The 14298-nt window shown below is 34.8% G+C and overlaps 1 protein-coding gene across 6 annotated transcripts in view; it reads right to left on the reverse strand.

The window, feature by feature from the left end:
• Positions 1-6108: 6108 nt before the first annotated feature.
• SK (small conductance calcium-activated potassium channel) overlaps positions 6109-14298 on the reverse strand; it is a 606282-nt gene continuing 598092 nt past the window's right edge. For all 6 annotated transcript variants that reach the window (XM_068367473.1, XM_068367472.1, XM_068367474.1 and 3 more), the window contains one exon: positions 6109-8706. In XM_068367473.1, the coding sequence (XP_068223574.1) occupies positions 8254-8706 (453 nt within the window). In that variant the 3' untranslated portion in view covers positions 6109-8253. The remainder of the gene's footprint in view (positions 8707-14298) is intronic.

Raw genomic sequence — 14298 nt, forward strand, 5'->3', positions numbered from 1 at the left:
GTAAAAGAGAGATTACATTCCGATACCAAAAACTGTCCTATTATTTTTAGGCTTATTTTTTAGACAATTCTATTTAAAACTGTATTCTTTTTAGTGTACTCAAATTGCGTTCATTGCTCAACATATCAGTCTCCTACTTAAAAATGATTGGCAGTACTCGGGAATTTCAAAGGCTACTGGTCAGACTCCATAACAAAAGCCCTTTCATACCGGTATTGTAAAAACATCTTCACGGGCTATATCGCAACTTCCCTCTCAGCGAATGAATAATTCATTTCAGCACTTTTAAGATTTCTCCTTGCATACTAAACAGAGTAATGTTCACCCAGCACACACTACAGTAATACTGCTCCTAAGCCTACATCAGAAACATCTAATTTATCTTCCGTTGATACTTTTAAACTTTTAAAGGCTTAAAAAATGTCGCTCATGAATGGCAGCGGCAAGGGACAATAACAATGTCATACCAGAGCAATGCCCTAGAGATTGACCGTGTATACATGTGATCAGCGCTTAAGCCCATCCTCCACCCAAGCTAGGATCAGCAAGGACCAAGCAATGGCTGTTAATGACTCAACAGGTAGACATATAGGCTCTCCCAAAACCCCCAGCATTACCTCAATAGCATGGTGAATTTGCAGACACAAGAAACTATCGAGCTGGAGTGAGTCTCGAACTCCAGACCAGCAGATCGTTAAGCAGCGACATTAAACAATAGGTTATCACAACCCCACCATAATCCTCGACCAACTCAACTTCCCAAATAATAAACTGTGAAATAACCAATTTCAATTTTAGATGGCATAGCTGTAAGTAATGCTGCCCTTGAAATATCTAAAGCCAATTTCAGCACATATTTGCGTTTCTCAACTCTGTGATTGAATAAAAATGTCATCTGCAAATATTTATACATTTTTCAGACAATTAGATAGTTTCCTCAACATACAATTGAAAATTGCACTGGCACTGGCCAAATCAAATGGTAAAGTAACAAATTGCATTAAATCTCTATCAAGTTATTCTCAAAGAATTTGCCAGTATCCCTTGTTAAAGTCTTTTTTTCACTAAAATATTTACTGTTAATCATGCGAGTCATTATCAAGTTTTGATCGGGCATTTGTTAATTTATTCTGCAGAAGTCCAAACACAAACTATTACTCCCATCCCTCATCTTTAACAGCAATCAAGGCATTACATAAAGAGAATTTGAATGGTCATCAATACCTAATTCAAGGACATGGCCACGCCAATCATCCCTATCTTGCTGTAAAGCAAATGCTATTGGGCAAGACTTCACTCTCACAGGCTTCCTATAATCTAGATTTTTCCCATGTTCAATTATTTTTTTCTATGCGGCACATCTGGAAGTACATTTTCATACTCTTCTAAAATCCTTTTTCTTTTGCTTTACACTCAATTCCACATTTACTCTAACATCAGTTACGTTTTCCCTTTGAAAATCACTTGGCACAGTTGCAACTTTCCCACTCTCACCCTGATCTTCACCAAGAACAGCTACACTTGCTATATATTCATCCACACTTCCACCCCCATCATTACTGTGGCTGCTATAATTATGGACATTGCACACACACCCATTAACTCCATTTTCAGAATGATTTAGCTTAGTGTTTCCTTCACATCTCATATAACTACCATCTATAGTTGTCCTGTAATAATAAAGTTTCAGCATACTGATACGGAACTTTCGTTCTACAGCTTTAAAATTTAGTAAGAAAATTTATCATTTAAAATTTTTAAGAACATCAAATGGATCTTGTCACTGCATTAGTAGCTTATTTTGAGTCTTGGCAATAGTAACAAGAATTTGTCCACCAGTGGCAAACATGTTTGTCATAGTGATACTGATAACTATCACCAGCCTCTTTTTAATATTTTCATGCAATTTTACATGTATCCTACACCCTTTCCTTCATGGCTACATCATACTCATATGAGGTCCTCGTGTATCTTTAATAACATTACCTTCAGTGTGGCAAATTCGTTTCAGTTATTTTGAAAGCCAGTGTGTCAGGACAACATTATTGTTATTATCATCATTATTACTAGCTAAGCTACAACCCAAGTTGGGAAAGCAGGATGCTATGTGCCTAAGGGCTCCAACATGGAAAAATAGCCCAGTGATGAAAGGAAATAAATAAACCAAAAGAGAAGTAATTAAAAATTGAAATAAAAATTTTAATAACAATGGCAGCATTAAAATAGATCTGTCATATATAAACTATAAAAAGAAATATCAGCATCTTCATCCTAAAAAATCGGCTACAAGTTTGAACTTTTCAAGTGATTATTTATGATCATTCCCAATCATTGGACTATGAAAAAAAAAAAACAAAAAAACAGTAAAGAGTTTTGTACTAAGTAAAATAAAGACTACTTTCTGATATCATGAAGTATCCTATTTTTCTTATGCTTAATCTTATTAGATATTTCTCTTTAAAACATTGCTATATAAACTTGATTTAACCATCATAACGAAAATCATAATACATCACACTGATAATTTCATCAGCAATATAATAGCATGAAATGCATTTCAATTGACAGTGCCTTCCCTAATATCATGATGAAATATCCTTTGAAACGGATTAAGCATGGAACTTACCTTAGATCTGGAAATTCAAGCATTTCCACCCACGAATAATTCAATAAAGGGGAAAGGAAAGGCCAGTCCAATTTTGTAAAAAGAGACATATATTTGCCAGTTGTTCGCTCTGCCGATACATCGACATCGTTCTCAGAACACAAGATAGCGCTTGCAATCATTTGATGGGATGTGAATCGTGACCATTATGCTTACTTCCTTACAACTGTTGTAGTTACAACACAGATGATTAAATACCAGTTACAACACAGGCTATAAATGGAAGGAAAGGGAAAGTTGATTAATTTCTTTTAATGTTTGCACTGATTGATATTATGGAAAAGGATTGGTAACAAAAAGCCAAAATCAAGCTTTTGACTTATCCTTATGAGTATAGGGAACTCAAATCTTCATTGGTGTAATTTTTAACCCATCAGTAATTATGCTACACTAAAATTAATCACTGTCCACTGACGTGCAAATTGTTGAATGATGAAATAAACCAATACACATTTGGTGGTATAAATAAGATATTAAATACATTGCAAAAGTAGTAAAATATCATAGATATTTCAAAATAATAGCAAACGTTAACATTGTGATTAATGTAACAAAATGTAAAAAACAACAAAGTGAAAAAGAAAATTAACATATACAGTAGAATAAACCAGTCACAGTAAAGGTAATATAGAGTATCCTTAAAGCCAGGGAACTATAAAAATAGTCTCAAATATTGCAGTATATAACACATATCACTATTATCATGATATCAAGGTGATTTACAGGGTGTTTCAAGAGTACCCTAGATCATCCCAACAAATGCATTGCAAGAATCATCCTCTTCTGTAACAGAGAAGGTTATAGTCAAGTGTCTTAAAAATCATGCTCCAGGATTAGCACCATTTTAGCAACCGCTACGACTCTCCACCTGCATTTAGGAATAAAATAGTTTTCTTTCATCTTGAGTGAACAGGCAAGGAAAGCTATTTGATTTTTAAATCTCAGTATCTAATGGGCTGTGGAACCATTCTAAGGCAGAAGCTCTCCTAAATCAATGATTGGTTTGCGTCTCTTTGTAGAATATATGATAATATATTGATTAGCTGAGCAAGCTCTTAAATGAGTGCGTCAGTAATATATCTTAAGCTTTGAAATAAATTCAAAAGTTTTGATACTGAGTTTGCAATAAATACGTTCTATATGAGTGCGTAGTCTTACCTCAAGTCAAGTCTTTGAACTATAATTAATATTAATGCTAAGATTAGGATGGAATCCCCACTCTGTATCTCTCTTTTAATAAATTTTTCCTCAAATGTTTTGACCTAATAATGAAATGTAGCTCATATTTCCATTACCATCATATTTTTTAAACAGTTCCATTGAAATAACGACGTGGACTTTTAAAAGTCGATATATCCGAGCAATAGGTGTTTGACCAAGCAACATGACTTTTGCTAATGACCAATTTCTGAGGTTGAAGACGATGCCACAACAGATGAGGCTCTGAGTGAGTAGAGTAAAGGATGAGAGAGGGCAGGCGAGGGCGAGGCGGAAGCCAAATGGACTCCCATTCAACATTCCAGTAACTTCTCCGACGGGAGAGCACAGACCTGAGTCATGGGGCAGTTTGCTGGAGGGTATCGCCCTTCCTATAAAATGGGTAAGCGCAAACAGGAGCGAGGACTGAGGGGCTTTGTCTATAATGGTAATGTGTGTGGAATAAGTTGATGTGGCTCACGGTGGCTTCATATTCACAAGGCGACGCCCTCCAAACGTTTTGGAAACAAGCCTGTAGCAAAACCCGTCGGTATAGAAAACCATGTGTTTCTTTTCTTATATAAAACTAGTACTTAACAATGGTAACAAGTAAACTTATGTAAATACGCAATGATTACATCTTTACATATCAGAAACAGATAGTGGACTTTCATACATTGACATATTTCCCTTTAAATTTGTTTAAATATTTTGATGAAAATAAACACGTCTTGTGGTCACCCTCAATGGTGGATAACATCCCTAATTCCTAACTTTGCAAATAGGCAAAAAACTTTGATTCTATAATAGAATTATCGTATAGAATACTATGGACTTGATAAGCTTCAGAGAGTTTCATAATAATTATAATCATGATAACCATACTATAACATATATATATATATATATATATATATATATATATATATATATATATATATATATATATATATATCCTTTATATATAAAATATTCCCTGGTGCAAAGTACTTGTGTAAGCAAATATTCATCCCAGTGCTATAAAATTGCTTTAACACCCCCATTTTATGAAGGAAAGATCAACCAACTTCTTGATAAAAGCTATAAATTCAACAATTTCTTAATTGAATAGAAATAAAAATCCTACAATGGCAATATCTATGTAATCTTTATATCTTATTGAATCTATTTGAAATAGTACATTTTAATTTAAAGACTACTTGTAAATTAATTCAAAACTATTCTTTATGATGCAAAATTTATGTTACTAGAAATATCCCGGTCTGTTCTGTAAGTAACCTAGTAATTAATTGTAAATTGCTTAACTTGATTCATGAATATCCCACTGAATTATAAGTGATCGATCAATACCATTTCCAAGCAAACTAAAGCTAGTGTAATTCATACCAGCATTGCTTTAAATGTATGAAATGCCATAAAACGCAGTGATACGGCAGAATATCTAGAATCTAGGTGAGAATTTATCTTGTTTAATACGTTATCTAGAATTATCATTAAGTAATATCCGATAGTAGTAAGCATATCATAGATGTCATCCCAAACCAAACAAAAACGTTACATGAACAATGGAATTGATTAGAATTAAAAGCAACAGGAATTACTTGAGCAATTTTGATTTAAATTAAAAACCCTCAATCATGTTTAACTCCTTTGCTCGGTTATATTAAGCTACTTTCAATGTTTACACCGGCTAAAAACTTAAGAGAAAACTGACCCTAAAGTGAACAACTACCAACTCGTACAAGAAACCTCTAGCCATCATTTCATCACTGCAAATCTTTCTGCTTGCAGTCGTCTATTCTATGTATCATCACAGCAGAAAGTTAACAAAGCTGTAGAACATCTAATCGATGTCCAAGACAACATTGTTAATGATATTACACATTAGTGAAATATTATTAATAGAATTTGTAAATAAATACCCTAAGTTTACCTAAGAACACTTTTACCAATAAGTTGGTTACATCTTAACTGACATGTATGCAAAAAAGCTTAGCCAATGTGAGTTTTAATAAAATTCCGTTTCACATAATAATCTTTGTGTGAGTGACTGTGTCTTTGTAACTTATAACATCCAGTAATCGATCACCATCAATGGTAAAGGCACCAACACCTTATCAAACACCTTCCCAATAATGTTTACTGCATATACTATTTTAAAAATGTAGCTACTCATCCTCTAACGCGGCTCAAGAAAACAGTTATTCTTTCATTAAAGGTATAGCTAGTAAAGGCATAATTATTGATAATAAAAACTGTATATGCGATCAGAAGCGCATCATTTATAATATATAAAGTTTCATAGATGCTCTTAAGCACTTCCAGTGTGGCGACAGAGTGACTGACTGACTGTCGAATAGGAGGAGGAGGTCCTGAAGGGTCTCACCGGTCACTATTTCATCCTCATTTCTCTTCCACTCTTCTTTTCTTTCACGTGATCGTCTTGTAAGTTCATCTCTATCGGCAAATTCCATCACCATTTGGGAAGGATCCGTTGCTATCACTGATACGTATATTCCAAAGGTTTTGAATTTTGCTTCAGTTTCAAGTCCTGTGTCTGTTCAACGCTATGAAACAAGAGGTTATGAAATATTTGTATAACATGTATCATATATTTATATCACTATATACTGAATGTGTGTGTGTATATGAGTGAAGGACTTTTGTACTAAATCCACCAGAGCAACAACAGAGGAAATTATCACACTCAGTCAGGGATTTGGGTGAACATGGAAAGGAAAAATCACGCCAGAACAATACATTTCTTTCGAGTAACTTTCTAGTCCACGGCTCTGTCGCTGTCATAGTTTTCGATCTTCAGAAATACTGTTTTTTTGTGTAAATAAGAAAAGCGTTTGTTTAAAAGAAATATATATGTATGTATATATTTATATATATGCTTATTTTTTATTATATATATATAGCTCTTTGTTCACAACTGTTATAACAATTTTTCCCTGCGTCAAAAATTGCTCAATCATGCACTTCAATTCTCGAACACCAGAGCAGAGTAGGCCATTAGAGCACCTAGACACTTTGTTTTGGGCAGAGACGTCCCTTGTGGCAACCAGACGTGTTTTATTACCATTGAGGTCTGGCTTGATATGTTTTGCAGTGTTTCGGTAGCTTCTACACACTCACACTCCAACCTCCTCACAGACCACTCAGCCGATTTTCGTTTACAGACAATACTAGACTGTAAAAATATATAAAGAATCATCAAGAACTGAACCAGAACTACTTTCTCTTTAACATATTCCTTAAACGGTATCTAAAAATGTTTAAGAAACCTTTGATTTCATTTTGCCCTCAGTTTAAATCGGACATGTGATTCTAAGCTTTCTTAATCAAATCTGAGAATAAAAAAGAATTTAAGATATCCTAGAATTTGTTTCAGCCTACCACTTTTAAAAACGAAGATTATTTTGCTTCGATATTAGGAACTTTAATACATTTTGTATATCTAAAAAAAATAAATAAATAAAAAAAAAAAAAGTTTGAAAATCGTTCGTAGTTTTGGACAACACAAAACATGTAAAGTTAAATCAGATATGTGTTGGAAGGTCAAGTTTTCGGACAGATTATCTGCATAACTGCAATATAAACCCTTTTTATAATATCCCAACATATGCATACGTCTTGCAAATTAAAACAAAAAATCCCTCCCAGATATAGCAAATTGGATGGCTAATCTTATGGTTGTTTACTTAATTTTATAAATGAAACTTCTGACAGGAATATGTATTTGTTCTAAACGTATCTAACATTTGTAAGTTTTCATATGCAATTCTGTTTAAATTAATAATTTCTTGACCATAAAGAAATCGAATATAAGGCAGTATATAATTTCCTAATATACAGTAGTTAACTATTTTTTTTATTAACGGCTTTTCATCATCTGTTTAAATCCTATTTAATGCTGTCTTTTCCGTTGGCTTACCGCTGCAAGTAGAATTCTATATAGGTTTTTGAATCTTTGATTAGGAATAAAAATTAATACCACATTGAAGCATTTCCACGATGACCTTTGAATATCAAGGATATACTGTTTTCGACTAAAATTCATCTGAACACTAATTTCCAACTACCAAATGTCCCCTAATATCACATGGCTGAACTGAGTGGTGATGAGGAGACTCTAGGATTTCAGAGTGTGGTGAAAAGAAAAGCTGCCATGCTGGGCTGTGCAGATATAGACGAGATACCCGACTTGAAACCCATCATAAGGAGCACGTGTGAACTGCAGGAGTTGAAACGTTGTGTCGAAGTGGCGAGTATTGAAGCGAGTAAGGTGCGGACACCAGCAGTAGCCTAATAAGTGAAACTATTGTGGTTGCTTTCATTTCTGCTGCTATTGCTATTGCTGCTGCCCGCAGTTGGACGGCTTGACTTCACGCCTCCGACTTGGGCAAAGACTGACCACTATGCGACGTAGGCGCAGGAGGAGACCGCTCCCCGTGCAAGCTGCTGATTGCAGATGCCGATGTCGGAAGTGCTGGCAACGTCGGACTTAAACTTGATCGAGGGAACAGCGGTGGTGCACTGGACTGTTGCTGTTGCCAGACTGATGAAGTTCTTGGTGGGGAGGGGCTGGCCGAAAGAACAGGGTACCCGCCCGGTCTTGCAGCCATGTCAGGGTGGAGGGAATTTGAAGAAGGGGCGGTGGGACGCCGTTGATCTAATGACTCCTGGTGCTTCTGCAAGCACCGCGTTAGAACATCGGGCAATGCCTCAAGGGATTCCTGAATAGAGGTAAGTCTATCTTCTAAAGAACTCACTCGCTCATCTAGTACGTCCTGTCGTCCACTCATGTCTGATACTAACTCGTACACAGTGTTTTGTGTCTGAAAAAAGAAAAAGGAAAATTATGAATGCAGATTCACATATCAATGTAAATTTAATTCGAAAAAATAACTACATCAATCAAACACTGCTTACACAAAAGATGAAAGATAGATACTGTTATATATGTTTAACATTCAAAAGAGTAGCCTACTCCGTATCTCATATAAATCTAACATTTTGTAATTACTTCATAATGAGATGGATAAACACATTTGCATACAATCTACGCACACTTTAAACAATCATTAGTATAAAGCACAGCACAAAATTTATTTGAAAAGTAATATCAGGATGACACGATTGTTTCCTTTGAAAACATTTCTGATGAAGGAATTCTATCTGAAAGACAAATACCTAAATATCTTTTATCGTTCCAATTTAAGAATATCTAATGAAAGAACATGATAACTGATATTCCATGGAACTTTCCAGACATGTTTCAATTATTTCCAAAATTTTTAAAAGCATACTGTTACCTTGGAATGAAAAATAAATAATTTCATTCTTACCATCGAAAAATAGCAAAGAATATCTTTGTTTCATTACTTACTATACAAATAACAATATAAAATTACCCGGTATCACAGTTTTCTCATGACTAAAAATGGAAAATAAAAAATTATTTTCCATAACAAACAAAAAGGGTTACTTGGTTTGGACATTCTCCCTCCTAGTTGCCGAAGGAGTATGTGAGGTACGAAGAACTATTATTCACTATTGAATTCGAAGATATGAATAAATGAATGTGGAAAAATTCTTTCGACCTTAACAAAATTAGAAAAAAAAAGTGACTTTACATGACAATTGAAACTGGCACTACAATACGACAATATTTTTATAACAGAATTTCAGAAAATACTCTAGTTTAGTTTGTTCTTCGAATGCGACCCCAGCCCCCGCTCTCTTCCGTTGGCAGCCCGCCAAAACGTTATTTCTTTCTTTCCTCAAAAAAAAAAAAAAAAAAAAAAAGTTATCCTGATATTAATCTCAGTATAATGAATCCAAAATAGAAAAGGGAGGCTGTAATTACGGATTTAGGTTGGCTATCAGATTACAAAATTGTATTGGCCATGAAGACTTCACACACGTTGGGCAATAGAAGCGTTTGTACATATCACTTCCTGTTAACTCAATATTGAATTGGAAATCTTTTGTCATTATCTTTGCTGAACCATCCTTTGTAGACACTTCCTTTGACTTCATGCAACTAAAGACAATATATTTGAAATAAATCAAACTTTCGGTGATGGTCTATGTTGATGAGATGTGCTATAGATACTAATGCGGAATTAATCTAAATTTTACACTAGACCTTGGATACTAAAGCACTAAATAACAAGCCGTAGCCGATGATGCTCAATCAGAAGCTATAGTCCTAAATTTAATCGTAGGTGTGAGCCCCGTTGGAATATTACGGCTGGGTCGTGAGCTTTCGTAGAGAAATAGTTCGATCATATGTAATTTTCCGTCTCATTTGTTACATACTGAATTTGACAGCAACGGTGTTAAAAATGTGCAAATATTTTACTTTTCTAGAAGGACAATCCAAAAACAAACTATTGTTCTTTAGTCTTGGGTAGTGCCTTAGCCTCTGTACCATGGTCTTCCACTGTCTTGGGTTAGAGATCTCTTGCTTGAGGGTACACTCGGGCACACTATTCTATCCTGTTTCTCTTCCTCTTGTTATTTTGAATTTTTTCATCCTTGTTCTATTTTCAAATTTTTATAGTTTACGTATGAAAGATTTATTTTAATGTCGTTATTGCTCTTATACTTCTCTTATAGTTTTTCCTTATTTCCTTTCCTTACTTGCCTATTTTCCCTGTTGGAGCCCTTGGGCTTATAGCATCCTGCTTTTCCAACAAGGGTTATAGCTTAGCAAGTAATAATAATAATAATAATAATAATAATAATAATAATAATAATAATAATAATAATTAGTTTTTTCCACGAGATTTCATGTAATCCTAAAACTAATTGATTAGGATTATCAAATATATTAGCGGCATATGCATAAACATTTTACTGCTGATTACAGTTGGGGAATTTTTAGCTTAATTGTAATGAATAATTTCGGGTTTTAAATAATAATTACTTTCGAAATATATCATTATTCATATATCTATGGTTATTAGTTCCGAATGATATCATATAATACATTTAAGATAAATTAATTAAAATACTGACTTAAAAGAAGAAATCCTAAAAATAATCATATTGAAAACCCATAACATTATTCATTTATCCACAAACTCTTACTCATAGATAGAATGTAACCCTCCATTGAGCCGTATGTAGGCAGATAAGTTTGAGGCTGGGAAGTAGAAAGTGGTCTGTTAGTTTTAGCAGAATAAACACATGCTATTTATTTTGAGTTTTTTATACTATCCCTATGCCAATAGTGCCAGTTATTACTGTTTGTATGGTTATTCTTGACTATACAGCTGTTTTTTAACTATAAAGTTTGAGGTCCCTTTTTTCAAGAGTGGACGAATTGGAGATGGTCGACTATCTTTTCATTGTTATTATTATTATTATTATTATTATTATTATTATTATTATTATTAGCTAAGTTACAACCCTATTTCAGAAAAAAAGAAACTATAACCCTAAGGGATCCAACAGGGAAAATAGCCCACTGAGGAAAGGAAATAGGGAAACAGATTAGTGTGCTTGAGTGTACCCTCAAGCAAAGTAAATCTAACCCAAGACAGTGGAAGGCCATGGTACAGAGGTTATGGCACTACCCAAGACTAGAGAACAATGGTTTGATTTTGGAGTGTCAATCTCCTAGAGGAGCTGCTTACCATAACCAAAGATTCTCTTCTACCCTTACCAAGAGGAAAGTGGCCACTGAACAATTAACCCTTGAGTGAGTAAGTTTTTTTTTTTTTTGTATCTTAGTGTTGCCAAGTGTATGAGAAAAGAGAATGTGTAAAGAATAGGTCAGGATATTTGGGGCATGTATAAAGGAAAATGACCAATCAAAGAACCCAATAACTCTATGGCAGTAGTATCTCAACGGGTACCTGGTGGCTTGGACAACCTACTAACTAAATTAATAACTGTTGGGTTGAAGGAAGAAAAAAGTACTTATTGAGGAGTACTAAAATAGTTTAATTGTTGTAGTTTATTAAAGTAATGTTCTGGGCCCATTACTTTTTATATCATGGCCTATTGGAAACGTCCCAGCCTAGCAATCTGTTGGATGGGAGTTTGAAACCCGTTCAAATCAATAGTTTCTAGCAGTCTCTATACTCTCGCAAACCTTGTGAGCTAGGGATGAGGGTACTTGGGAGAGCCTATACTTCTACCTGCTGAGTCATCAGCAGCAATTGTCAGTCCCTTCCTGCTCCTAGGTTTATGGAGAGGTGCCTTGGGCACAGACTATATGTATGTATGGTCAGTCTCTAAGACATTATCCTGCCCCTTGCTTCTGCCATTCTTGAGTGACCTTATATGCACTATACGTTGTTCAATTTAGAAAAAATGCTTGGTGCGTATGCAGGTGATTACGTTCTCTTAGCATTGATCTAATCTATTGTGCAGATATCAGCGCTTAGTGACTCTCTTAACAGAGGCCTATCTAAATTAGTGCATCTTAATGATTATGAAAATAAAGTTAAGCCATAGCCATATTCAAGTATGACTGCTAGTAAATCTAGTAAATTGGAACTCCTGTACCCAGATATCTATATTAAGAATGTTTCAAGAACTATATGCAGCTCATTCAAAGCTGGGAAGACGGAACGAGCAAGTTTATATGGATCGCGGGACAGTAAAAGAAGTTGGTTTGAATAAATGCGTGAGCTGTTATACTGGATGATAACAAGATGAGAGAAAAATTGAGATATAGACCAAGCTGAGAAATGAAAAGTAGAAGTGGCTATGTAAAAGATTTGGAATGTTCATGATACTAAAAGAGAATAAACTGAGCAATCAGAGCTTCCTGACCTCCGCCAAAGGGCGACGTTTACACAGACAGAGAGACGTTCAAATTGCATTTGATCCAGACTCCAGATCCAGAACCAGATCATCTCCAAAAGTTAATTGACTCTATGGTTGCAATTTTGCCAAATTCCGTCAATTTATTTTAACGTTACCTTTTTTAAAGATAACGTTAAAACAAATGCAAATCCGGATCTAGTATCAGGATCATCTCTAAAATTCAATGGGGTCGTCCATGACCTAAGATTTATGGATGTGTAAAATTTTGTTAAAATCCATCAAGTAATGTTTACGTAATCCTGCCCAGAGAGAGACAAACACAGACAAAACAAATAAACCAGACTCCAAATACGGAACTAAATTATCTCCAAAAATTAATGGAGTCGTCTATGGCCTATGATATATCTGTGGTGGAAATATTGACAAAATCTGGATCTAGAATTGGGATCTGGATTTGGATCTTCTCCAAAATTCAATGGAGTCATCCTAGAAACCAAGATCTATCTGTGGCAAAAATTTTGTCAAAATCCGTCGTGTATTTTGGCACAAACCGGTCCACAGATAGACACACAGGGAAATAAAAATACTAGATAGAACCCGGATCCGGATCATCTTCAAAATTCAATGGAGTCGTCCATGACCTAATATCTATCTGTGGTGTAAATTTTGTCCAAATGCGTCAAATGGTTTTGACGTAATGACGTCAACAGATGGACACATAAGCAAATCAATAATACAAGAATATGGATCCGGATCATCTTTCAAATTTAATGGGGTCGTCCATGACCAAAGATCTATCTGTGGTGAAAATTTCGTCAAAATCCGTCAGGTAGTTTTGACGTCTTTAAAATGGCGAAAAATGCAAATCCGGATCTAGAATCAAGATCCAGATCATCTCCAAAATTTGAAGAGGTAGTCCATGTGGTGAAAATTTTGTCAAAATCTGTCATGCAGTTTTGACGTAACCTTGTCTAGAAACAAGAAACACACAGATAAATAAATAAATAAATAAAATATCTATAATCCGGATCTGGATCATTTCCAAAAATTGATGTGGTCATCCATGACCTAAGACCTATCTGTGGTGAAAATTTCGTCGAAACTTGACAAGTAGTTTTTACATTTTTAAAATGGCGAAAAATGCAAATCCGAATCTAGAATTCGGATCTGGATTATCTCCAAAATTTAATGGGGTAATCCATGACCTAAGATCTATCTGCGGTTTTCATTTTGTTAAAATCTGTCCTGTAATTTTGACGTAATCCTGTCCAGCGACAGACAGACACACAGACAAAATAAATAAACCAGATTCCAGATCCGGATCATCTCTAAAAATTAATGGTGTCGTCTATGGCCTAAGATCTATCTATCTGTGGTGGAAATATCATCAAAATCCATCAATTTGTGTTGACACTATCTTTAAAATGGCAAAAAATGCAAATCCGGATCTAGAATCAAGATCTGGATTCGGATCATCTCGACAATTCAATGGGGTCGTCCATGACCTAAGATCTAATTGTGGTGTAAATTTTGTTAAAACCCGTCGAGTAGTTTTGGCGATAACCTGTCCACAGATACACACACAGGAAATTAAATTAACCAGATAGAACCAAGAACCAGATCCGCATCATCTCCACAATTCA

This window comes from Palaemon carinicauda, chromosome 45, assembly GCF_036898095.1.
Source record: "Palaemon carinicauda isolate YSFRI2023 chromosome 45, ASM3689809v2, whole genome shotgun sequence".
Lineage (NCBI taxonomy): Eukaryota > Metazoa > Arthropoda > Malacostraca > Decapoda > Palaemonidae > Palaemon > Palaemon carinicauda.